The sequence below is a fragment of the Salarias fasciatus genome, chromosome 20 (assembly GCF_902148845.1).
Source record: "Salarias fasciatus chromosome 20, fSalaFa1.1, whole genome shotgun sequence".
In the NCBI taxonomy this organism is placed as follows: domain Eukaryota; kingdom Metazoa; phylum Chordata; class Actinopteri; order Blenniiformes; family Blenniidae; genus Salarias; species Salarias fasciatus.
In genome coordinates this window covers 20274946-20301050 of record NC_043764.1, presented here as the reverse complement: position 1 = coordinate 20301050, position 26105 = coordinate 20274946, and the positions used below count along the sequence as shown (strand labels likewise).

Genomic DNA, 26105 nt, shown 5'->3' with positions numbered 1-26105 from the left:
CATGCAGGTAAATCTCAGCAATCATACAAAGAACATTAGAGTCACTTGGCCTCATCGATGAACCACTGCCAAACGCTTGAAGCAAAACTAGTTTATTACAAGTATTTAAAATGTAGCTCGTCTTACATGAGAGTGCCTTAAACAGCAGTTTACAATACAGACATTCAGCGTTGACAACTCTGCTGTCTGAAACATGCAGTCAGCCACTTAAATACATCCGGAAGAGAAAAAAATAATAAATGTAAACAAAAAGGAGGCGAAGCTCGGAGGGAGGCTATAGGAGAAGAGCTCGTTTTGCTTGTCCAGGCGGACATTAAGACTATGGCAGTATGAATGCTCTGAAGAAGAAAAAAAAAAACTGCCTGCAAACTACACAGACTATTATAACATCTGTGAACTTGATCCCAGGCAGAGGAGGCAAAATGAAGACCACACGAGTTAAGAAAGTGTGAGCGATGAACGCAGTCAGGACATTATGGTGTTACAATCACGATGGTTGTCGGAGTGAGAGCTGCTGGACAGTTTCCGGTTTCTTTTCTCGGTCACCATCTTCGGAGGCGACGCTGCGTGATCGTTACTCGGCTGATGGGTTTTGTACATGTTTCTCAGTTATTCCATTTAGAGGATATTAGTGGACGAGACATGGAGCCTATTTATCAAGTGTTCATTGTTTTTTTGTTCATCTTTAATAGCTTTGGTCCCATCTCAAAAAAAAAAAAGAAAAAAAGTCACTGTTAATGTATGAAAAATGAATAACTACCACATATTGATGCTGCTAATTCTCATATCTCATTGGAATGACGAACAGGCTCCAGGGAATAACTGATATACCTGAGAATACTTTTTTTTTCCCTCCAAATATCTCTCCACTTTGCTACTAGATGGTCCACACAGTGGAAACACCTCTCCTTTCTCTAAAGTATTGGAACGATGGCTCACCTACTCTGCAGCATCCTTCCTCCCATCCTACCGCTGCCCCTCCACCGTCCCGTCACGCCTTAAAGTCGGTGTGGGTTCACCCATTTGTAAGTGCCTTCGTAACGGAACCCAACCCGCTTGGAGAGCTCGTCTGCTTCTGCGGGGCCACGGCTGAGAGAGAAAGAGAAGATCCACGGTTAAATCGTTTCTCCTGCTGGAGGCAGACTGCAGGGCAGGTTTTCTCACCTTCCATATCTGTACAGAATGGGCTGCGGCTTCTCGTTGTCTATGTGGTGAAGGAGCGGGGTGAAGATCCTCCAGGCTTCCCGTAGTTCATCACTGCAAATTAAGACAGGTCAAATACTGAAGTCTTTGCAACTCTTGTTGCACAGGCTGAGAAAAGATGCACGATGGCGCCATCTAGTGGCGCTCAGGCTGCACCTCAATGGAAAAAGTCACAGGCAGTGGTGGAAAACGACGACTGACCTGCGTACAAAGTGCATCTGACTTCCACAGAAGACGTCCAGGATTAGACGCTCGTAAGCGTCGGGCAGCTTCACATCCTGGAAAACAGCACGGGTTTTCAATTAGTTAAGTAGGAAAAGAAAAAAAAAGTATCTTGCTTTAAACAACTTGCTCTATTTTTGGCTTTAAATAGAAATAAAATAAAACACGAGGTGCAGCACAGTCAGTTGGTTGGCACGTATGCCACAAAAAAAACAATCCTTTAATTAGATTAAGTGGGTTTAGAAGATTGTTGATTGGAGATTTAATCTACTACTTAAACAGATTAGGGTGAACCTGAGTCTTGTTTGAAGTCAAAATAAGAACCATTAGCAGACTCCAGGTCCTCTGATGGACAGCTCATGCATGTGTTTGTCTCATATAAGGATAAGTGTAATGACTGCGGTGAACCTGCCCTGTATCTGCTCTTGTAGGTGAGGTCCAGCTCGGTCTCCTCCGGGCTGAAGTAGACGCCGGGCTTCTTGCTCATCATCTTGGCGTAGACGGCCTCGTTGGGCTGCACTCGCACCACCAGCTCGTTCCTGCGACACTGGTTCCCGAAGATGTCTCCGGGGACGTCGCTGAACTGCAGCCGCACCTCGGCTTTCCTCTCGTTCAGAGCCTTTCCACAGCGCAGGATGAAGGGAACACCTGCGGAGAAACATTATGGAGGGCTTCATGAAGGAGAGCGAGAAAAGGCCAGGAGTCTAAATGACGGGGTGTATCAAAGAAACGTCTGTACCGTCCCAGCGTTCATTGCGCACGTAGAGCACAGCTGTGGCGAAGGTGGCCTGAGTGGATCCTTTGGGAACGGTGGTGTCATCCAGATAACCCAGCTTGGCGTCTCCCTCTCCCTCTGGATCCCCGGCGTACTGACCCAGCACCACATCAGAAATGGACACGGGAGCGATGCACTTCAGCACCTTCACCTGGAGGAGGGAGCACAAGCGGAAGAGACAACAGTTATGATTAATCAGCATACAAACCACCACCACACTGAACGCCTTTCTGAAGTATTTCCATTTGTTTAGTGTCTGCAGTTTTGTACCTTCTCATCCCGGACGTCGTCAGAGCTGGTGGAGGCTGGTTTCTCCATGGCAACCAGGCAGAGCATCTGGAGCAAGTGGTTCTGCATGACATCTCTGGTCGAGACAAAAGGAACAGGCGGTCGCACAACAGGCAGAAAGGACACTGTACTCATGAGAGGTACAGCTGATCATGTGCTTGCAGCAGAATAATCATACAGGGCCGTAACATTTTGATATGTGATGTTTTTATATGTACACACGGACAAAATTGTTGGTACCCTTCGGTAATGAAAGAAAAATTCACAGTGGTCAGAGAAACAACTTGAATCTGACAAAAGTAGCAATAAAAAAAATTCTATGAAATTTAGCTAATGAAAGACAGACATTGCTTTTCAACCATGTTTCAACAGAATTATTAAAAAAAAAAAAAAACTCATGAAACAGACCTGGACAAAAAAATGATGGTACCCTGAAATTAATATTTAGCTGCACAACCTTTTGAGGCAATCACTGCAATCAAACGATTCCTGTAACTGTCACTGAGACTTCTGCTCCTTCCAGCAGGTATTTTAGCACACTCCAGGTGCCTCAGGTTGGAAGGGTGCCTTTTCCGGACGGCATGTTTCAGCTCCTTCCAAAGATGTTGAGTAGGATTTCGGTCAGTGCTCATTGAAGGCCACTTGAGAATAGTCCGATGTTTTCCTCTTAGCCATTCATGGGTGTATTTAGCTGCGTGTTTTGTTTCATTGTTTTGTTACAAGACCCATGACCTGCGACTGAGACCAAGCTTTCCGACACTGGCCATCACATTTCTCTCTAGAATCCCTTGATAGTCTTGAGATTTCATTATGCCCTGCACAGATTCAAGACACCCTGTGTCAGATGCAGTAAAGCAGCCCAGGAACATAACAGAGCCTCCTCCATGCTTCACAGTAGGGACAGTGTTCTTTTCTTGATAGGCTTCATTTTTCCTTCTGTGGCTACATCCGGGAAGGTTGGCTACAGTTCCATGAATCTTGAATTTCTGAATAATATGTGTAACTGTAGCCACAGGAACATCAAACTGCTCGGAGATGCTCTTACAGCCTTTACCTTTAACATGCTTGTCTATAATTTTCTTTCGACTCTCCTGAGACGACTCTCTCCTTCGCTTCCTCTGGTCCATGTTGAGTGTGGTACGCTTCATGCGACTCCCTGTCACCTTATGTATGAGCCACTGACTGATTACAAGATTGTAGACACCTGTGGTGCTAATTAGTGGACACACCTGGGATTGACATGTCCCTTTGGTCACATCATTTTCAGTCGTTTCTAGGGGGACCATCGTTTTTGTCCAGGCCTGTTTGAGTTTATTTTTTTAAATAATTTTGTTGAAGCATGGTCAAAAATTAATGTCTGATTTTCATTAGTCAAATTTCATAGATTTTTTTTTTGTTTTTTTATGATTACTTTCGTCAGATTCAAGTTGTTTCTCTGACCACTGTGAATTTTTATTTCATTAAACAAAGGGTACCAACAATTTTGTCCACGTGTGTAGGTTTTCACTAATGCAATGGGTCTCCCTCAAGGGAATGCGAAGCGTGTGCTACTGTTACTCACTTTAAACTGAGGAACAAAGCAAATCAAAGTCTCCATTGAAGTTTAAAAATAACACTCATGATTGAATTGTTTTGTTTTTTTTTTTGTCCTCACCGGATGATGCCAAAATCATCAAAGTACCCTCCTCGTCCCTGAGTGCCAAACGGTTCTTTAAAAGTGAGAACAACGCAGGCCACGCTGTCTCTGTTCCAGATCGGCCCGAAGATTCGGTTCCCAAACCTGCGTTGAATGAAAATCACACGGTTGCTGTGAGGCTCAGCAGCACGTTCGGCCCGACGGGGCAGCTGTTCATGACAACGAACACTCAACTGCAGCCTCGCTCCTGGAGAGCAGCCAAACACTATTTATACAGTCGCTTCTTCAAAGATGCTTTTAAAAACACAATACAGTTAGAAGAAAAAAAAAATCAAATAACTGGATTCAACAGCAGAATATTTTTAAGGTTGAATTCAAAAGACATTAAAAAAAAAATATTCGTAAAATAATTTCTCCCTGGTATATTAAAGTATCCTGATATGTGGGGCTTGTTGTGCATCTTTATTCAAACAGTGAAGTCATTGATATTCAGTACACTGTCATTTTAAAATATTCTGTAAAAATAGACAGTTTCTGTTTCAAAAGAGAGAGAAAAAGAAAGAGTCATGTAAGAAGCCTTCCTACCTGAGCACCATGAGGTTTTGCACCATCTCTTTGCCCAGATAGTGATCGATGCGATAGATCTGTTCTTCAGTGAAGAGGGACGACAGGTGAGCGGACAGCTCCTCGGAGCTCTGCAGGTCGCGTCCAAACGGCTTCTCCACAATCACCCTGTTCCATCCTCTGAAATCACACAAAACATGAAGAGATCAAGACCGAGCCGCTGTTCTCACCTCACCAGTATTCAATTTCAGCTCAGTTTGTGCTTCAATTGGAACATAGTTGGAGAGTGTTCACGCCTTTATGGGTCAAAAGTTTGTGGCTCAGTCATTCAAGCAATTGATACTAAAAACTGTAGTGCTCCCTCTAGTGGTATGTGAAGGGAAGTTAAAAAATTCCAAGATAGATTGATCTAACTTATGCAAATGCATGTATAAACTGAATTCCTGTTCAGAATTAGTAAAATCATTCCTACCTCAGTCCATACCCTCTTGGCCTGTGCATATATGAAACATGATTCTAACTTTCTGGTTTCTACTGTGTGACTGGTGGAAGATCGTCTATAAATGACCCTCATGTTGACAAACAGCATGCGTTTTATCCTTTGTACAAACTATGACACCATTTCATTTAAATAATCTATTTACGATGCCAGATAAAGCTTGAAGACCTCTGGCATACACGGCATTAAAAGAGGTGACGATACACCTGGGGAGACATGCTGCTGCCTGCCCACATTATTATCTCGGCTCGGAGTCGTTCAGGCACTGCGGGAAACGAGCCAAACAATCAGCGTGACGCGGCAGCAGTCGCAGGGAGACGTGCGTACTGACTTGGTGCTCATGCAGTGGTGCCTGATGTTCTTGGTCACGTCGTGGTAGACGGTGGGCGGCAGGGCCAGGTAGAAGAGGCGGTTCGCCTCGGGACCGCCGGGGAGCGTTGTGATGTGTGCGTGGAGTTTGGAGAAGGAGGCCTCGTCGGCGTATTTCCCGCTGATGTAGGTGTTCCTGCTGAAGAACGTCGACAGCCTCTCGGCTTCTTTATCTGCCACCTGGAGCAGAGAGCGCAAATTATTATACATGCGTGAAGACTCATCAGGTACTAAAAAAAAGTCAATGTGGTGCAGTTAATGTTTTTTTTTTCCTGAGTAATAAAATATTTGCAAAACCAATTTACCCCTTTAGAACTTTGCATACCTTTCCTATTAATGTAACACAACGGTTTTAGTTGAGGCTATTATTCATCTCACTGGATTCACTGAAGTAAACATGGCAAGTAACAATATCCCAGTTGAAGAAGCCAAAAAAGGACAAACATAAACACTGCGAACAGTCTTAACCTTTAACGGCCTGGAAAGACGTGTGCGCGTTTCAGTGTGATTAAAATTATGTTATTTCTTTAAAGACTTGTGTCCAATAACACGGTCCGTAACCGTGAAGGCAAACCATAAAGAGCTGCAGCGTAATGTTAAATGAGGACATTTAAACATTAATTTTAAATGCAATTCAAAGCAGAAATAAAAACTTGGTTTGTTTATTCTTACTTTATCTATTAGACAGTCAAGTACTGGGGGGAAAAAAAAAAAAAAAAGATGCCCTGCAAGAGATTTCATGGAGCAAACAGCCGGTCGTACCTTCAGGTATGGAAGGCAGGCGGTCCGGATGGCATCGACTGTCAGATCAGAGCGAGCGAAGCCCACAAAATACGTCTGCTCGGGGAGAAGGCCATCCCTGAACAACCACCTGGAGGAGAGCGGAGGAACGCGACTCCCATTACTCACACCTCTGGAGCTCCAGTCCAGACTGAACCAGCATTTTTCCACTGCCTCTGCTGCCGCGCCGATGTTGGCGGCTTTAACTCACCACAAAGTCGGGTAGATCTTTTTCTTCGCCAGATCCCCCTACAGTTGCAAAACACACAATCAGACGCATGACCACACCTTGAAAATACGGGTTATGCACAGTCATTAAATATCTGCTAATGTTTATCTAACCTCTGACAGAGTGGTAGTCATGTTGGACGAGGTAGGCGGACTGATTTAGCTTAGTCAAGAGGGCAAAACCTCAGTAATCCCACTGGAGACGGGTGCCAACAACCAGCAGACAAAGGACTGAGGAACCCGTTGTTCGCGTGCTGAGATGCTTTGTTGCGCCTTTATTACAAAGGCAAACATTCATTACCGACAACACACGTGCATTTAAGTGTTCACTGTGAACCCTAGCATTACGGAGGACCAGAGAGAGAAGATTTTACCCAAACCGGGTGACACGGTCCCTGAATCATTCACCTCGAGCTTTCTGGTCTTCCCAAAAACAATACTTCAGCAGCACGTGTCCCGATGAACACCAGAAGGCAGGCACATGTTGCGCAGATTTTACAATCGCTGCATTGGTTCCCCGTGTGTTTCAGAATCAATTTTAAGGTTCTGTTAATGGTTGTTAAATGTCTTAATGTCTTTCAATACTGCTTTGACCCTATGAACCCTCCCTTCCCCTACACTCCCCCGGCAGCGAGCTACTACTAATCCCTAAACAACCAACACCATGGCGAGGCGTCTTTCCAGCGTTGTGTCTGCCTCAGGACCCCAGGGACCCAGAAAATGTTCAGGTTTTTAAAACCAGACTCAAGCATACACTTTTTTTTAGTCTTGTTTTCAGCTGATTTGTTTATTTATTGCTAGGTGATGGTGTTTTCCTCGCCACGTTCACCTGTGCTCAGCCTCATTTGTTGTACGATTTATTGGTTATTTTTAGTGTGTGGGCGACTGGGCGTGAGTGTAGGGAGAATGAGGGGGCTTCTGTGAGGTATGGATGGTCAGGTGGGCACAGGGGATTGCTTTTAACTTGTAAAACACAGTGAATTACTTTTATGTATGAAAAGAATTTTATAAATAAAGTGTAACGCTCATGCATGCTTTAAATACCATAGCTTTTTTTTATTCCTTGTTTAATACCAGAAGACAGTCTCTGCATATTCTAACGCACAGTGCTGCTTCAGAGGTATTTTCCAAGTATAGGCCAAAAAAGTAAAGACATCAATCTTGCCAGCGACTCAATTAAAGATTCTAGTATCAGAACGCTGTGAGTTGAACTCACAGTGATGAGCACAACTGCTCCTCATTTCCCTTTAAAGCGCTCAGCTGGGACTCCCTCGGCTTGTTTCAGGCTGTGTGTCTGAAATACCTTCAGCCGAGGAGAAACTAATCACTCACATGCTTCTCGTGTCACTGTGAAGCTGAACCACAGCGAGTGTTGAATTAGTGCTGCTAAGTAAATGTTTGAAGGTGTGTGGTGGGTGAATGTGATAAAGATAAAAAGCCCCGGAGCGGAGTGAAAAGTAGTTTGCCGCGCGCTCATCTGCCGCTGTGGCACACAGCCTACCCTTTCACTTGATCTGCCCCGCATATCGCACTGAAAGAAAAACGCTGACAGACAGTGACTCTGCAGAAATCCGCCACAGCGCCGCTCTTTTACACAAAGAGCCAACGGAGCAGCAGACAGAGGGACACGGTCAACAGCAAACTGCAGGCCGGACTGGCCCAAAATCCACTCCCATTCAGAAATATCGTCTTTAGAGAGACGTTTCACAACCGTTTCTTTAAAGTTTCACCTTACGGAAGGATTTTATGATACGCTGCAATGAAAGAGGACGCTGAGGCAGAAAAGACACACGGAGAGAGAAGGAGCTGAATGGAAGCACTGTGCAGTAGAGGAAGAAGGAAAACTTCCCATAAGCAGCAGTGGCTTTCTTTCTTGAACTCAACTGTGAAGTATGAGGAAATTATTATCCTGAAATCATGACAAAAGAGGAAGCTCAAACTTTTCACTATCAAACCGAAGGATTTTGAAATCTCACCAACTAGTGCTTAAGTTCATGAAATCAGTTCCACAATGACATTAATCACATAGTTATTAAAAAGTTTTTGGAGGATTTTTAAAAGGATCTATTGAAATTAAGGCTAACTGATTTTTTTTTAAAGCACGTTCCAATCTAATTATTGACAAACCGTTCTCTCTAATTATATTTCAGAACATTGGCTTCTTTATGTATCATAACTTTCTGGCCACGTTTGTTTATTTATTTTTTAAACTATCCTCTTACCGATGCTCCCATGATGATGAAGACGTGAACATCAGACTTTCCAAACTCTTCCTTTTCGTGCAGCTCCTTCCGAAGCTCCCCGAACACTTCGGAGCGGGACAAAGGGATGCCACTCATTTTGTCTGCAAACAGAATTTCTCGTTAGCAAAAAAAAAAAAAAAGAAAATCAACAGTATCAACTACCACGAAGACCGGCACAGACCGTGCACGATACACAAGAAATTCACAGACGCTGCTGCTAACACTTCACGACATCGAGTCTCTAACGCCACTCAAGACGGAGCTATGGGCCTGCATGCAACAACAACGCCAAACAACAGACTGGAGAAGCTTCAGGAAAATATTCCTTCACGTCACACTGGGGACTCTGTCAGGGTCGTACCGTCTGTTGCAGGATTCCCCGTTTTTCCTGACGAGGGCTCTTTATGATTTTGTGCTTCTTGACGCTCTGCAGGATGAATTTATACCTGATCAGATGTTTCTCCGAGAGTCAGCGAAATGCAGCTGCGTCAAACTCGTTTCAGTTCAGAGGTCACCGCTGAGCCTCGTCCGATCAAGAGTCGGCTTGGCCAGTGAAATGACAGTAATAAATAACATCGCCAAATGTTTCACTGAAAAGAAGTATATAGTGAACACTTCCAGAATTATTTCAATATCTTCACGATTCTCAACAAATGATTGAAAATTAAGAGTAATTTTAACAGTATCCTGTTACCTCTTGGCAAAAGATACAGTAACATTTGCGAAAAACATGTCTTGTAGCTCCTATTTTGTTGTAAAATTCTATTGCACCTGAAAAAAATCCTGAAACTGTGCAATAAAATCGAGAAAGTTTAATATTTCCCACTGAATCAACAGTGAAAAAGTTTGATATTAACTTCCAGGCTCAAACACAACCAGAGTGTTCATAGGCAGATAAAAAAAGACCAGAGTATTCAAGTCCTCATGCAATAACTGGAAAAATGAATGTCCCTTTGATCTGACAATAAATTTACCATTAAATGATTTTTGGTTCCAGCTCCATGGTTTTGAGATATTGCTGATTTTCAGCTTCTCATTAACTGTAAAATGAAGATTTCACCAAACTTTGGCTCGGTGCGTCATTCAAACACGTCACCTTCGGCTGCAGGAAACAGCAGAAAATGGAAAAAAAAACAAAAAACAAATTAACTTTAATGCTGGACAAGGTAAAAGCACCAGACATCCCTCATTTATCGTCTCTATAATGAGCAACATCGCTGAGAACAAGACCGGCACAGACCATCAGGAACAACTTGTCTGGTTACTACTTTCATCATAAATTTCTTCATTTTCTACAAGTTGCATCAATATTGGCAAATCCACTGCACTTCTCCCTGAGAAACATCAGCACAATCATAGTGCTATAAAAGTGTAAATGCCAATAACACAGTTTTATCAGTGGGACATTACTATCAGCTGACATAAACGTTTCCCCATAAACCAACAGGATTAAACTTTGATTATGTCGAAATACTTCACCACATGGAAAAGGTGGAAAGCTGCAGAGTTGCAACATCAGAGCATACTTGAAACCTTTATATGTGCATGTTAATGGGCCTGATGAAAGTAAAACATGACTCAGGAGAAGATAACGACTGAAGAGAAACTATTTTTCCTCTGAACTTAATTAGAAGCAAATATGTGTGTATTAGTATTAGAAAACATAATTCTTGGAAATTGCATTTCTAAAACTTTACTTATATTATCAAATATTCTTTTGTACCAAATTTTTATTAAATTTTGGCACAAAAGAATACAAAAAAAAAATCAGATTGAATCTGTTTGATTTGGTAGAATCTGATAATCTTTTGAAAAATCATTTTGAAAGCATTCAAAAAAAAAAGTTTTCCAATTTGATTTTGTATAAATACACCTGAAGATTTCAAAATGATTGAGCATACCACATATTGCAACACGACCTACATGACTGAATGTAGTCAAACTTGTAGACATGGTCAAAATGACTTTGGGAAGTGTGTTTCAGAAAGTGCTACTCCTTTGGGATTTTGTGGAAAAACGTGTGCATGGATTACAAAGAATAAAGAAAAAAAGAGAAAATATCAGCCAACAGAAGTGGCTGCAGTGGACATTTCCTGTTCATGGGACAGGTTTGTCCGGAAAAGCTCGATGTGGCAAAGAGCAAATAATCTCTGAGAAAGATTTTAATGTACTCTGACACAAAAAAGCCCAATTAAGTTGAACACAAGTGGAATTCAACATTTTAGCATCAATGATGTGCAGCTGGCAAATCTGCAGCAAAATCATATTCTGAAAAATTCTCTCTAGATAAATCTGTCATGAAGAGTGAATAAGATGCAGTTATGAATTCAATGTAGCTTGTGAATTTCAGTATATACTGTATATGTATAAATCTTTGTAACTTGAGCTGCCACTGACCCAAAATTGTTAAATTTGACATATTAACAGTCATCACCTTCTGCAAACTGTTCTCTAATTCTGACATTATTCAACAGTCACTGGGAGATTCAGGGATGGATGCAGTAATGGGTCACTGGGTGGACAGAGAAATGGAGAAATGTCACAGTGCAAAGGAAAACAACTGAAACACGTGCATATCTGTCAGATGGTCCCAGAAAGCTCCCAGAAATAGCCTGTCGCACACATAACAAACTATAATGATATTAGTCAAATCCTCCACCAAATCCCGTATTTAGAGGGCTAAAACCTTCGCCGCTCAACGCCGCGATGAAGCTGGATGCGCCGGGCCAACATTTAAAGATAACCCGGGCTGACATGACAGATTGTTTCCACAAACATCCAGCGACGGAAAACACCAGATTACGCTGCTATTAAACCGACCTGTAAACCTTTTATCCTCGCCCTGTCATCCGCCGTCCAGCCCCTCATGCTCGGACATCTATCATGAGGAAGCAGAGCCCAAAACTCCCCCGCTGGGAGCTACTAGCAAAGCAGCGCGGAGCTTTCGCCGGGGCTAACCGAGGGATAGACCCGGGAAAAAAAGTTGCACGAATGGGGCGAAAGCAGACGCTACTCACGGGTCGGATAAGGAGACGCGAACCAGGCGGCGAGACGGCGAGCAGAGGAGACAACACAGGGCGCTGCCTTGAACGTAAACTCAGGGCAACATTTGAGCGTCCTGCCTACTTCCCTGTTGTGGTGACAAGGCGGAATTGAGAGATTTTATTGGTTTGTAGAAACTCACCAGCGCTCGCTCCAGATCCCATCACTGTCGGCTCCTGTGACGTCAGCGGTGTGAGAGGGCGGGGCTTAAGACGGCTCCCCGCGCGCGCGCGCACTCACTCACTGACAGACACACACACACACACACACACACACACACACACACACACACACACACACACACACACACGCACACAGTCTCGTTTGAATAACTTCAGAGAACATTATACTAATAAACAATAACACTGTTAAAAGTTTGCGGGTTATTTCCTACCATAATATGTATTTCAAAACATTTCAGGTATTTTGATTGTGATAATCGTGGTCTTCACATGGTCTTTTCATGTATAGTCTTGGTCTTTGGATTCTCTCATCTTACTCTTGTCAAGGTCTTGGGATGCTCTGGTTTTGGTCTTGACCTGGTGTCGGAGTCGGGCCCTTAAAGTCTTGGTCTTGTCATGGTCTTGGGAATGCTGTGGTCTTGATTCAGTCTTACCCTCACCCTAATAGTCTTGGCATGGTCTTAGGATGCTCTGGTCTCGGTCTTAGCTAAGTCTTGTCCCATCAAAGTCATATTTTTGGGATGTTCGTGTCTTGGTGTTGACTTAGTCTTGGCCCCTAGAAGTCTTGGTCTTCTCATGGCCTTGGATTTCTCTGGTCTTGGTCTTGTGATGGTCTTGGGATACTTTGGTCTTGGTCTTGACTCAGCCTTGCCCCCCTGAAGTCTTGAGCTTCTCTGGCCTTGGTCTTGTCATGGTCTTGCGATGTTCAGGTCTTGGTCTTGACTTAGTCTTGGATTCTTAAAGCCTCTTGACAATGAGCAATTTGCAACATGGTTTATGGGAATCTGCAGAACAGTGGGAGTTTAGCAGATTCCTGCAGGCAGGAGTTACAGGATACAAATGTGTGCTTAATAAATGCACAGAAACAGCTGATGCAAACATATGACTTAAACCTGGAACTGAAATTGTGAACATCAAATAATGAGAGTGGCTCACTGATGTCTTCTTGTGTTTGTGTTGAAATTTCTATTATTGTAAACACATGTTCTGTGACGTATAATGAAAGTAAAAGATGCTCTCATTTGCTCAGGTGATTTTCTTGCTCCACATCATTTTGAATTGAAGGGAATCAGTTTCACAACAGTGACTCGGAGCAAAATATCAAAAAAGTTCAGCTGGAACCAATCAGTTTAATCAAGAGATTATTTACAAAATTATCACAAAACTGGCTTTGTTTTACAGATGGAAAGAATCAACATAAGCAGAAAGAATTTAATAACATGGCCAGAACACCAGTTAATATGTGGTACTGCATTGAAAATGGATTTTTTTCCATCCAACAAGGAATGGCTTCATAAGTTATCAGTGAAGGGTTTTAATGAGTGTGGACCAGAGGATCAATTACAGGCATCTATAACCAATTTGATGTGCATATTATATAAAGGTTGTTTTGATTACATTCAAAATGCATGAATATCTCACTTTGACCTCTTCCAGGGGATTTACAGGTTACGTTTTTTTAAGATGTTTGAGGAAAGGTTTCTGCTTGAAAATTATATTTGAGTCTATAACAAGAAAACCTCTTTGAATGAATAGTGGTGCTTACAATATGTAAAGAGGATTATATGTTGCTTAAGCTGAAGTTTTTCTTTATAATTTGCTGCTCAGCATCACTATAAGACACTAAACTTTGTTCAGTTTTTGTTGTCTGATTAATGCATTGTTTTAATGCTCTGCATGGTGCACTTTTCTTTTTCTTCCCAAGCAGATGGCTTCACTTTTAAAGAGTCAAAAAGGTCAGCAACAGATTCAGAGATAGAGTGACAGTAATGAGGAAGTGGAGATTTCACTGCTTCCTGTTGCTACCATGAAGAAAATGTCACAAGGCGAGCAGCCCCGATCTGGAAAGATGTGCTCTTTTCACATCATGCTGCTTTTCCCTTTGATCGATGCAATTAAAGAGATCAGAAGAGATCAAAAATTATCAGTCCATCACATCTTTTAAAGTACTTGAAATAAGTCTTTCTTCTAAGTTGTCACTAAGTTGACTATTTGTGCTCAGCGCTCTGGGATCTGAAGTCTTGATGTCCTGTCTGTATACGAGTGTGATCACTCTTCTCTCAATCATTATGCATCAAACTGCAAGGTAAAGTGATAGAAAACACAAGCACATGACATGCTGCACAAACAGGAGCCCCAATCAGACAAAGCTGAAAATTCCACTAAATATATACAAATGTAGGAAGTGTTTTTTTTAATGTTTTTTTTTTAATGTATGAATAAACTTAGATAATCAATGAAATGAAGATGACAACATTTGATGAAATAATAGCATTTACTGGGAATTAGAGCATCAACTGATTTTATTGTATTTTTAGATTACATTTATTTAAACGTGAAGTTTGTTTTCAATGAGTAAAAAAGCCATAGCCTGTATCCAGTATATCTCTATTATGCAGTCTATGGTTTCAGCTGGTGGGTGGAACCTGTTGCCATGGCTACATATATACACAAACCTTCATTTTTAAGTGGTTTTCTCTCTTGGATTATAAACTGTGCTGCACTACGGCCTCCTACGGTTTACCAGTGCACGGGTATCAAAACCCGATGGGAGACAAAATGATTGTGAATCCCCGGAGAGAGTCTCACAGTCAGGGTAAGTGGATACTCTATAGTCGTCAGACACATGACTTTATTTCAGATTTGTACACGTTTGAAACATTACGACATTTGAACAATAAAATTCCAAAAAATTAAAATTAAAAGAAGACACGTAGTGTCAATGAACAGACATAACAGGGCATCATAATTCATCATTACCTTAGTTTAAAAGGAAAAAATTCATTGATATAATCTGTATTATCAGGTTAGATTCACATGTTGAGATCACAGCCTTGATTTCTGAAATACTAATGCCTGTTCAGTTGTGTGCAGTATTTTTGAGAAACTTTTAATGACCCTTTTTTCTTTCAGGGCGTGGTGTCACCAAACTTGTTGCACATATTAACGGCCTGAACTACTTTTGTTATTGAAAGATCTGCTCTTCGATGAAAGGACAGTGAATTATATAACAGGCAGATAAAGCAATTGTTCTAAATTAAATGCCCATCCATCTACTGTATTTTATATACCTTCTTTGTCCAACTTTGTGAGAGGGACTGAAATTATTACCACCTGATTTTGCACAACTTACATACGGTGTAAACCAGCTAAGATAATGCAGTATCTTTAGCTGCCTCTGTGTTATCCTTGTTCACCTTCAGCAGCTGATTGTTTCTCTTGGATTCACTCTGTGTCAAAAACAACTTGCCAAGCACTGCAGTTATTCAAATGTCATAACTATTAAACCTGCTGTACATATTGTACAGTTCCTCGCCCTGTTAAAAGAATCAGCCCGAACTCCAGACTTCACTGTTTCTTCTGGGAGACCTGTTTGTGTTTCTGTTTTGTATTTCTGGATCATGTTGCCTGAGGCTCTTCACTCCCCAAACATGTGGCGCGTCTCATGAATGTGTTTATGCAAGTCTTCAGACTGAAACTGGATGACTTTTTTACATCTACAGTTTTTACGTAAGTGATTTTTTTTTTTTTTAATAATACAATTGTTTTTAAAGCAGTTTAAAAAATATCTGAATTTCTTGGCTGAGTATGAAAATGCATGGGATCTTCCAATGATTGGGAACTGAACATCTGCCTCCAGCATTTCCGTCCTGTAACTGATTTATTTTGATCCGTCAGTATTCATGTGTTCTGACAGATGGAGTCAGTGACATCCGATGTGACCAGCCTCCATCGGTCGAGGAGCAGCTGAGATCTCCAGAACTGAGCAGAGTTCACACCCAGCCGCTGCCCTACAGCGCCGACATGCACCACGGGAGTCACAAGCAATACACAGAAATGGTCAAACGCATTCAAACACCCAGATGTGAGGCGACAAAAAAGAAACAGTATGTCAATAAGAGTTGTTATTGAAGGCAGATGAAATAAAAATCTCTTCTTCCCTGCACATCTCCAGCTCCCAACCAGCTGTATGTGACGCCTCTGACGGACAGCCAGCAGTACGGGTGGCTGGCGTCCCGGAGTCCTGAACCATGGACCCAAGTCAAACGCTTTCCTCGAAAGAACAGTGAGATGACCAAGTAAGAAACATTTCCAGATTTGACATTTCATCTTTTTTTTTTTTTCTTTCAGACCAGTGTTAATCCACTTGTTGCTTCCACAGGTTTGTTAAAGAAATGTCAATGACCAACCGGGAGTTCAGCCTGTTTTGAAAGTCCTTCTACATCACATTTCACACTGACATAGCAGCAGAAGCTTCACTTCATCTTTTCTGGGATTAAACTGACAAAACATACATATGGAAATGTTCTGTGTCATTTTGTTGAGTTCTTGAATGAATGTGAATAAATCGAAGACTTTTAGGCCGTGTGCACTAAACTATGATGTCTGTAATTCCCTGAAGCTGTCATGATGGGTTCATGTGGGGCAAGAAAGAAATCGGCTCTTCTTGAAGCAGAAGACGCCTCACAGTCTCTTCTGCCAAAGGAAGGATGTGAAGGTGTTGAAATCACCTGCCGGCGGCACGCCCAGCTCATCAAGTATACATGGTCACATGGACGCCAGGTGCTACAACTGATCCTGAAACCTGATCCTGCAAGCCTTTCAGGTCGGTGCAGGGCTTCCACGTGTGAGCCCAACTGCTGCTGGTTGGAAAAAAAAAAAAAACCAGTTGGGCCAGTAGCACTTAGGCAGTAAACACCACTCTGGCATCAAGGCCTTATTGATTGTTCAACTAAGCGTTACTTACTGTGACTCACCTGTAGGGGATATGATGTAAACATACAAACACACACACACAAAGAAAAAAGCCATTGATTTTTTTTTATTTTTTCTTCAAGGGGAAAAGTTATTTTTCTCTTTGTCATAGTCCTCAACTCTTCTCATCCTTCTGCTTCACAAAACACTCCCCTTTCGACTCCTCCAACTCAAGGAAAATACAAATAAAAACGAAAACAAATACGGAAGGATTCTTCAGGCCTGAGCAAAACACTGTTTCAGTAGTACGGGGGGGACACCCTCCTCCCCTCTCCTGATCCCCCCCAAAAAGCATCCCAAGAGTTAACAATCAACACAAGTCTATGGACAGCCAATAGAAATAGAATACATACAATGAACGTCTTTATAAACTCATGTCCATCCCATAAACTCTTTGCTTATATGAACCACTCTTCATTGGTCACAGTCCAGGTGATAGTTGGTGATCTCGGTTTCAGATAATTGTCTTCTGGCGCTCCCACCACGGCCGAGCCCGAACGTCGCTGCACAGGAGGGACCAGCAGCACGAGGCTGCGCGAGCTGGCTTTGGTACAAACGTGATCAACTGTCGCTGTTGCCATCGATGAGTGTGAGTGAAGAGCTAAGTCAGGGCTCAGAGATCAACAATGAAATCTGAAAAAAAAAAATTATTGTGGACAAGCCCTTATCCCTTTCTCTCCCTCTGAGCGTCAGCAGTCCAGGCAGGGCGAGCAGGCACACCTCCTGTTTAGTGTTCTCTATGATTTATTTTCTATTAACTTAAGGCAATCAGCTATCAGTACTTCCACTTTTTGCTGAAACATTGAGTGAGGAGGGAAGTGGGGAGTCGTACAAGAAAGAAAAGGAAAGAAAAAAAAAACTGGATAGGCCTACTAGATCTGCCTCATCGTCTTCACACCAGCCAGGGATGACGTTTGTTACCGCTGAGAAGTTTAATGTGGAGAGGTCACCGTGAAGCCCGACCCGGATTTACAATACTGCAGTAGTGGCATAAATAACAAAAACAGAACAAAAAGCACAGTGAATCATCTGTATATGTGTGTGTGTGTGTGTGTGTGTGTGTTTACTGCTATGCGTATGTGAGCATACACCACTTGGGCTCTGCTGCGAAGGCAGCCGACGGTTATTACTGACTATACATGATCACACCTATGGCCAGCTGGAATACTGAAGTGTACGTCAGGACTGGACAGCAGGGTTCACCGGCTGCAGTTGATCAGTTGGTACCAGTGAGCTTGAGCTTTGACGACTGGCGTTCCACGAGGGAGCGTGCTGGTCGTTGATCCGTTTCGTTGGAATGGAATCGTCAATATTAAATGTAATAATTAACCAGAATCATCATAATCCGTAATAATAATAATAACAACATTAAGAATATACAAATGATGGATACAGAAGTGATACAAAATACCCTACATCGAAACGAAATTAAAAAAAAAAAACAAACAAAAAAAAAACAAGATACCACAATCAGACATGCTTCAAAGCGGTTAATGTTTGGCAAGAAAGCAGTTTTGCTGTATCATAAAAACCTCACAGTGAAAATAGTTATGCCCCTTCAGGATTACAAAGCACAGTATTCAGTCAAAATCAATATATATTTCTTTTCCTTCATCTATTTCTTCTTCATAGAAGAATCAGGCTGCATTAAATCCCGAGGTCCCCGCCCCTGCTGAGGGCTCTGGAGCGACTCGATTACCCAAGTTCCTTCATCCCCATCTGTACCAAAATGAGAAGAAAAATAAAAATAAACCTCTCTGAAAGGGACAACATACTGTTACGGCTAAAACCCAGCGCTTCACTGGCTGCTCAAGCTCCAACGAACCAATCTGGTGCTCAACTAGAAGCCCGGTCGCTGCTGCGTCGGCCTCTACTGCTCACTGAAAAAAACTTCAGCTTCCACCACCTAATAACAACCCGTCTTCACCCATCTCCCATTCAGGTTTATGATTGAGAGCAATATTATGATTTAATGATCTGCTTTTTTGCTGCCTGATTGACAGACTTGAATAAATTAATTGTACACATTGTATGAAAATGACGGAGCAGCCTTCGCTGCCGGCTGTCAGGCAAAAGACAGATCGCTTCTGTCTGAAAAAACAAAAACAAAACAAACAAAAAACAAAACAGGTGGCGATCGTTGCTGACTTTAGCGAGAACATATCAACATGTCTTGCCTTGCTTTTAGTAAATACTTTAGTCTTTGGTCAATATATTCCTCCTCATTTTATACATATATTCATACACACACAAATATGCATGTACATACACACTTATGGACGTGTAATAAACTGGATATTTGTGCACGTATGTATTCACACTTTTTCATAAAGGACCTTTTGCACAAAACATCGAGATCGAAATAAATAATTAATGCATAAACGAAACATGAGTACCTGTTCATAAGTCATGTGGAAATAAAACATATATTTAAAAAAAAAAAACAAAAAACTGAAAGAAAATAAAAGAAAAAGTAAAATAAAAAGTAGCCTTATGTACAGCGATAATCTTGTTTTGACACAGGCTAAAAGGCGTTGTTTTAAATAAACAGACTTTGCATCTTTCAAGAAGCCTGAGAGAGAGGCTAGACATGAGAAAAACACGTGTCCTTCAACATGTACGTGCGCCAAAAGTGGCCGTCGAACCGAGAACATCTTCCTCTCGTCAAGAACACTTCTTTTTTTTTCCTCGCGGAGTCTCTAAAAGTTCCTGCTTCCTCTTTGCTTGGGATTCAAGTGATGGCGTCTCTAGTCCGTCGCTGTCTGCTCGCGCGCTGCGAGTCCCCGCTCAGTGCTGCCGCGTCCCCGCCGCGAGGGGTCGTCTCAGTGTCCGCGGGCCGCCGCGGCCGCTAACTGTTGGGCGGGCCGTCGTTCAGGAAGTAGGTCGTCATCTCCCCTTTGCCTTTGACCTTGACGACCCCGCGACACTCCAGCACGTACCCTTTGCTTACGAGCACCTGATGTAAGTCCGTGGTCACCTGGAAACATACGGTTGGAGCGATGAATATCTCGTCTCACAGATCTGCGGTCTTGGTTTCGTCTCCGACGTCGATCGCTGAGCCTCACCTGTATGCGGTCAGGTACGCCTGTGCTGTCCATGCGACTGGCCACGTTGACTGTGTTTCCCCAGATGTCGTACTGCGGCTTTCGCGCTCCAATCACCCCCGCGACCACGGGCCCGATGTTCAGGCCTGGCGAACCGCAGATGAAAAAAACAAACGTTAAACCGCATCAATTGAAAAAGGGATTCCCGTCTTTTGAATCTCCCCCTCACCGATCTTCATCTGAAAGTTGTTGAAGGAATGCTCGTTGATGTATTTCATCTGCTCTCTCAGTCTCATGGCGTAGTCGGCGAGCGCAGTGATGTGGCTCCGGCCCTCTTTGTCGTAGGTGGAGTCGTTGAGGCCCGACGCCGCCATGTAGGTGGAGCCGATGGTCTTGATCTTCTCCAGCTGCCTGAACTTCTCTTCGCTGATGATCTGAGGAGCGACGACGGAGCAGGCGTTGATCGCTTTTCACTCACAAGCAGGAAAACAGAGATTGACCGAGAACAACTCTCACCTCGTCGAAGTCGGCGATGATCTCGTTCAGCAGCCGCAGACACTCCACCCCTTCGTTGTTGGCCTCCAGTTCCACGTAGAACTCGGAGAAGTTGCTGATGGAGGCGAACATGACGGCCACGCACTCGCAGGACTGGTAGTACAGCTCGTCGTTGCGCCGCTCTCGAGCCAAGAAGTGAGCGGCGACATCTTTCGGCAGGATGTTATGTAGAAGGCGGCGGTTGTAGGCTTGTAGTTCCTCCATCTCCTCCTTCTCCTCTGTGGCCTGCAAGCGGGGATTCAATGCTTTCATGAAAAGCACTACATGAGAGGAGTGTGTGTGGGGTTAACGCAGTCAGACGCCGCCCTCTAGTGGACTCTCCAGTGTGCACAGTACCTGGAGTTTCCAGAGGAAGTCAAGGCGTGCAGTAGATTCAACCTGCTGGGCGTGCAGGTACAGTGCCAGGACAAAGACTGTGAGGATCACTGGGGTCATGACCCTCAGAGACACTTTGGTCACAACAAAAGGACTGCAGGAAAACCAAAGAGAGCAGAGCTTACAGGTCCATTCCGTTTCATATTAGATTGTTGATGAAATCAAGAAAATCAAAACAAAACGGTACAGAAATACCAGAATCTAGAGTTGTAGCTAAGAAGTTACTTACCACTGGTTTGTAGTTTCATTGAAACTGGACCTAAAATAACAGGCATAACAGCAGAATACTGATTAGTATAAATAAAGTAAATAACCAGTATTTACAGTATGAACATCATTTGGAACTGTGGAGTTGCAATAATAGTTCACTTCATAAAGCAAAAACAGTGACGAGTTTTAATCATCCAGAAGACTTCTGTATGAGAGGTGAAATGCAGGCACAGATTATTGAACTTAAATTCAAATATTTCTCTGTGAATTAAATTGATGTTGTCTAAAATCCAAAAGGAAAGGAACAAAACCATCAATTTCACTGCACAATATAAACAAAATTCCAATAAGAAGTACTTACCACTGAGCACTGGTTTCATTTAAATCACTAAAAAGCAAAAAAATACAAATGAATTAATTACTGTAGTTAAATGTGATCTCAGATGATGGAAAATTTGTATCAGATTTTTGTCTCTGTTATGGAGACAAAACAAGTGAAATAATAGAATCATGAATATCATAGTTTTGTTCTGAGTTTCAAAGTGACTGTTCATCATCAATGCAAACCTAAAAATAAAGAAAGTGTATTCACAACTTCTACCGAACACTTGAGAGTAATCTTGTGGCGTAAAGATAACCTCCTGCCTAACTGCCTTCTGCTGCTTCGCCTTCTCACTGACGCTCTCCGGCATTGCCCCCGGGGACGCTCGCCGCCGCACTTACATGGCATTGGAGGTGACAAAGAGGTCGGCGTTGTCGAACAGCGCCACCTGTGGCCACTCCACCAGCAGCAGGAAGGTGAGCTGAATGAGCAGCATGAGGGCCAGCTTCCCTATGCTGCTGATCTGCAGGAACACGGAGCAGGCCAGCAGCGTCAGCAGCACGCTGTAGCTGAAATACTGGGACAGGCGGGAGGGAGGACAGCAGCGTCACAAAGCCGGAATCGTCACCAAACGCGGGCGGAATGCTTTACCGCGACGGCACCTGGTGAACTCACCTCTGGAAAGGGGCAGGAGGGGCCTTGGCTGGGGCAGATCTCCAGACCCCCCTCCGCGGACACATTCAGGCTGCGGATCAGACAGGGCGTCACCAGGCGCGCGGAGGTGTTCAGCTTCTCGGCGACGCAGTCCAGCAAGCTCGTGGTGTCGCAGGCAAACTGCAGCAGAGCCAAACACTCACAGCAGTGACTTCTCACGCCTTCGCTGAGCGACTGCGATTAGTTTGGGCCATCTCTGAGTTCGAGCTCACCATATTAACAAAGGCAGAGATGAAGACGAGGATGATGGAGAAAACTCCGACCAGGGTGCTGTTGGTGCGAGACTGGACAATCTTCTTCGAAACAGTCTGCATCGCACCAGGAAAGAGCTGCAAGCGGAAATTTATAAAGTAAATAGTTAGTGGGAGCAACAAAAAAAAATTAATAAAAATGAAAGCAGGATGAGCTACACTACCTTAATGCAGGAATATATGGCACAGATGAAGAGGATGTTGGCGAGAATGATGAAGATACTGATGTAGATTCCCAGCATGACTGGGGTGCTGAGGGATAGAAAACAGTAAATCATTATTCATTTCATTTTAACCTGTTTGATTCATTTTAAGAAACAACTGACACCAAAAGAAGGACAGCCAATCCTGAAGTTTCCCCGTTGCTGTCAGGAAGACTTAAATCTCCTAAAACATCTTTAAAACCGTAACAAAAGGACTAAAAACAGCATTTTCCAGTTATGACACGTCATGGTAAGTCCGATAACAAAACCATCTCCACATTGGGTTTTTGAGTGTTCAGATCCTGTGTTGTAACTGAGAAGGAATACTCACTGTGGAAAGATAACAATCTGTATGAAGGATATGAAGCAGAATACTAGCAGAGTGCAGGCAACATAGCCTCCAAAACGGTCGTCCACCTTCTTGGAATACTGTGGCAGAAGAAAAGAAGAGAAGAAGTCAGCGATGTGCGATGTTCGTCTATATTCTGGTCGTACTCAGACGCTCCAGTCTGAACCTTTTTCTCCAGGCTGGACGTCTGAAAGGTGAGCAGGAACTTCTTAACGTGGTCTTTTCTGAGCTGGTCAATGCTGCGAGCATCGATGGCCCGTCCCAGAAACTCGTCCACCTCGTCCTCTGGGTTCATGGCCTCCTGAACTCCCCGGCTGGAAGAAGACGAGATGCACCCTCAGCATGAAGTGAAGTGATGAAAGAGTCTGATAAAATAGGATTTCAGGGGAGAGCACTCACTTGTCTTTGCTGGAGCTCTCATCAATCCCCTGAAGAGAGACAGAAAAAAAAAAAATTATGACTCAGAAAAGTTGCCAGCGAGCTTTTACAGCACGGAGCAGCGTGTCGACGCGAGGTCTCACCATTTGTCTGAAGACTTTAGAGTCTTTGGTTCTGGAGAACGTTCTGTCGGGGACCCAGCGTGGCATCAGCCCCTCGTTCGAATTGGCTCTCGTCCGCTGCATCTTCGCCATCATCGCCTTCTCCTCCTTCTGCTCGGAGGGAACAACACGGAGGCTTGACCAACTGTTCTCGCAGCGAACAACAATCTGAGAGATTACGGGGTCTTTTAACATTCTGGCCGTTGAAACACAGACGCAGCTCAGGAACGAGCCGCGAACGAGACTTTTTCCAACATGCAGTAACGTCCAAATACTGACATTCATCAGATCACTTTTTGACACTTCAACTTGAAACATTTATTGTTTTTGCTACGTGTTTCTGCGCGCTGACCCGTTTCTGGCTGCAGCCCAGGACCAGGAAGGTCTCGATACTGTTCTCCTTCAGGTACGCGTTCCTCTCCCCGCCGAAGCCCGGCTCCACCTCGTAGTCCCCGTTCAGATACTGCAGGGTGGCCTTGGTGATGTGAATCCGCCTGGGAGAAGTCCGCACGTTAATCATATAACACTACCTCTGGGCTTCATGCAAAGAGATGTAAATTATTAAAAAGGGAAGCAAGAGTTCCCAAAATATTCTCCCTTTCCTAAATGTGCATCTTCATACAAATATCTAAGTTATTCAAAGCTGTGATGAGTATAAACAGACAATAAACAACCACAAAACACACAACATCACCAAATGATTGATATTTAAAGGAAAGGTGTTCGTCTCACCCAGCTTTGCCTCCCGCCTCCATGTGATTGGCTAGCGTGACGTCGTTTGACCACACGTCAAACTGCCACTTCCTGAGTCCCAGCACGCCGCAGTGCACGCGCCCGCTGTGAATCCCCACGCGCATGTTCACATTGACCCCCGTGACCTCACGCACCAACCTACGGACACACACACACACACACACACACGTACACGCACACACATCAGTGTGGCTTCGACAGCAGCAACAAAAAAATGTGTGTAAAACACCGTCTGCACTCACGAGATGGCTTCGATCATGTCCACGCCCATCTCCACGCAGCAGTGGGCGTGGTCGGCCCGCGGCTCCGGCAGCCCCGACACGCAGTAGTAACAATCTCCCAAGATTTTGATGCGGAGGCAGTGGTTCTCCTGCAGAGGAAAGAAAGGGATGTTTTCAAGTGTGTGCAGGATGCGAGAGGGAAAATAGGAGAAATTCAACAAAGACTAAGAGAGAGAGGAAAAAAAAAATCAGGTTGACACTGTCCTAAAAAGGTAAAAAGAAAAATAAAGTCCAAAGTCTAGGTCCTTTCTTCAAATGGAGAACTTGTTCGCCTCAGGGTATTTACATTGTATTGCATAATCGTGCAGATTTACATAATATATTTGTGAAGTTATAGGGAAGCCAGTGCATTCAATAAAAGCTCTGAATTTGACTATATAACAAATAGAATAGACTTTTATTGACCCCTTACAGGAAAGTGCAGTAAAACTTATTCTGTATTGAATACTCTTTGTCAATATACATATGTAATATAATGTAATAATATATTTACAAATCACAAACTTCAGACAAAGCACAACACAAGAAATCCATTCATTTATCATCTATTCATAACTATACATCTTTTTCTAATGGTTGTAAATCCCACTTTGAAAGCAGTGGAATGGAACCACATCACATGATGGGAAGCTAAGTTTTTGAAAAAGATTGCAAAACAACAAGCAGCTGGTAGAAATGATCTGATGAGAATGCTTTTTTAAAATAATGTGGTGACGCCTGCGCCTCTTACCGACGCCAGCTTGTCAAACCGGGCGAAGAGTTCGTTGAGCGTCATGACCAGCTCCTGAGCTGTGCACTGAGATGCCAGGCTGGTGAAACCCTCGATGTCCGCAAACAGAATACTGCAGGTGGAGGAGGGAAGCAGAAACACGACACCGTTAATCCTCGGCGGTGAGCGACGGCCTAAAAGTTTGTGCAGTCGACAGTGATTATGCTTTCATCGCTACGGCACGGCTTGATCCGGGCAGATGACCTTGAGAGAGGTAGAAAGTTTGACCTTAAAGAGGTCTGAAGGAGATCGGCGTGTGTGTTTGTGTGTGTGTGTGTGTGTGTGTGTGTGTGTGTGTGTGTGTACTGTGTTTGCTCAGTGCTGTAATTGAATGTGTGCTGAAGCTCTCCATCTTTGGGGATTATCTTATCTTTGCTGCTGGTGATTAAGTATTCCCTCACTAGTGTTAATTAGCCTCCACTCTGCCAAACCACTCTACCCTCCTCTGACTCTGTGAGCGTGCATGTGTGTGTGTGTGTGTATGTGTGTGTGTTTTCACGTGTACACAAATGATTAATCATTGTCAGGAACGATGCGATGCAGAAGCTCTTTTGCTTTGTCTATAATTTCACCACTGCGTTGTATCGTGCATTAAAATGGAAAATATCTCACAATAATTACACGCACTGCACTTAAAAGCAAACAAACTAGAGGCTGAAATTGCGGGTGAATGATGAGATCAAGTGTCCCGGCTGACCTGACATTGTCGTGTTTCTGGATATAGATCTTATGAAACATCATGTCTTCCTTCTTGGCATTGATGTCAGCCTTCATTTCCATGGCAACATGCCTTGGCAACACTGAAAGTAACAGCCGTTCCTGGAAAAAAAAAAAAAAAAAAAAACAGAAAAAAGAAACAAAAATCAGATTGTGTCATTAGCAATATGATTGTCTACATGCAATATGTCCTCATATTTAATTTGATTCATGAAGCCATTCAAAGAAGCGCTCGGT

The 26105-nt window shown here is 43.3% G+C and overlaps 2 protein-coding genes across 4 annotated transcripts in view; both read right to left on the bottom strand.

Annotated features, from left to right (window-relative positions):
* Positions 1-75: 75 nt before the first annotated feature.
* On the bottom strand, positions 76-11968 carry LOC115407554 (glucose-6-phosphate 1-dehydrogenase). Of its 3 annotated transcripts, none has more exons than XR_003933640.1 (13): positions 8787-8903; positions 6548-6585; positions 6319-6427; positions 5519-5736; positions 4710-4868; positions 4143-4268; positions 2471-2564; positions 2165-2351; positions 1838-2073; positions 1405-1481; positions 1165-1257; positions 940-1089; positions 76-704 (listed from the first exon to the last, which is right to left on the bottom strand). XR_003933640.1 is itself a non-coding variant. In XM_030117935.1 (13 exons), exons 2-13 carry the CDS (start codon positions 8901-8903, stop codon positions 999-1001), a joined length of 1545 nt encoding a protein of 514 aa, XP_029973795.1. In that variant the 5' UTR covers positions 8904-8908; positions 11825-11968; the 3' UTR covers positions 76-998. The 3 variants fall into 3 exon arrangements, 2 of the variants coding, with proteins under 2 accessions (XP_029973795.1, XP_029973798.1); XM_030117935.1 differs by adding an exon at positions 11825-11968 and having other exon boundaries at positions 76-1089; positions 8787-8908; XM_030117938.1 differs by adding an exon at positions 11628-11645 and having other exon boundaries at positions 76-1089; positions 8787-8908.
* A 5464-nt stretch (positions 11969-17432) lies between these two features.
* Positions 17433-26105, bottom strand: part of adcy6a (adenylate cyclase 6a) — a 31335-nt gene continuing 22662 nt past the window's right edge. The window contains exons 5-24 of the mRNA XM_030118857.1: positions 25849-25970; positions 25113-25224; positions 24344-24471; positions 24081-24239; positions 23701-23842; positions 23331-23459; positions 23209-23237; positions 22976-23123; positions 22792-22889; positions 22422-22509; positions 22219-22335; positions 21968-22126; positions 21694-21869; positions 21332-21358; positions 20990-21019; positions 20722-20854; positions 20347-20610; positions 20060-20264; positions 19852-19976; positions 17433-19763 (exon numbers count right to left, since the gene is read on the bottom strand). Coding sequence (XP_029974717.1) covers positions 19635-19763; positions 19852-19976; positions 20060-20264; positions 20347-20610; positions 20722-20854; positions 20990-21019; positions 21332-21358; positions 21694-21869; positions 21968-22126; positions 22219-22335; positions 22422-22509; positions 22792-22889; positions 22976-23123; positions 23209-23237; positions 23331-23459; positions 23701-23842; positions 24081-24239; positions 24344-24471; positions 25113-25224; positions 25849-25970 — 2520 coding nt within the window. The 3' untranslated portion in view covers positions 17433-19634. The remainder of the gene's footprint in view (positions 19764-19851; positions 19977-20059; positions 20265-20346; positions 20611-20721; positions 20855-20989; positions 21020-21331; positions 21359-21693; positions 21870-21967; positions 22127-22218; positions 22336-22421; positions 22510-22791; positions 22890-22975; positions 23124-23208; positions 23238-23330; positions 23460-23700; positions 23843-24080; positions 24240-24343; positions 24472-25112; positions 25225-25848; positions 25971-26105) is intronic.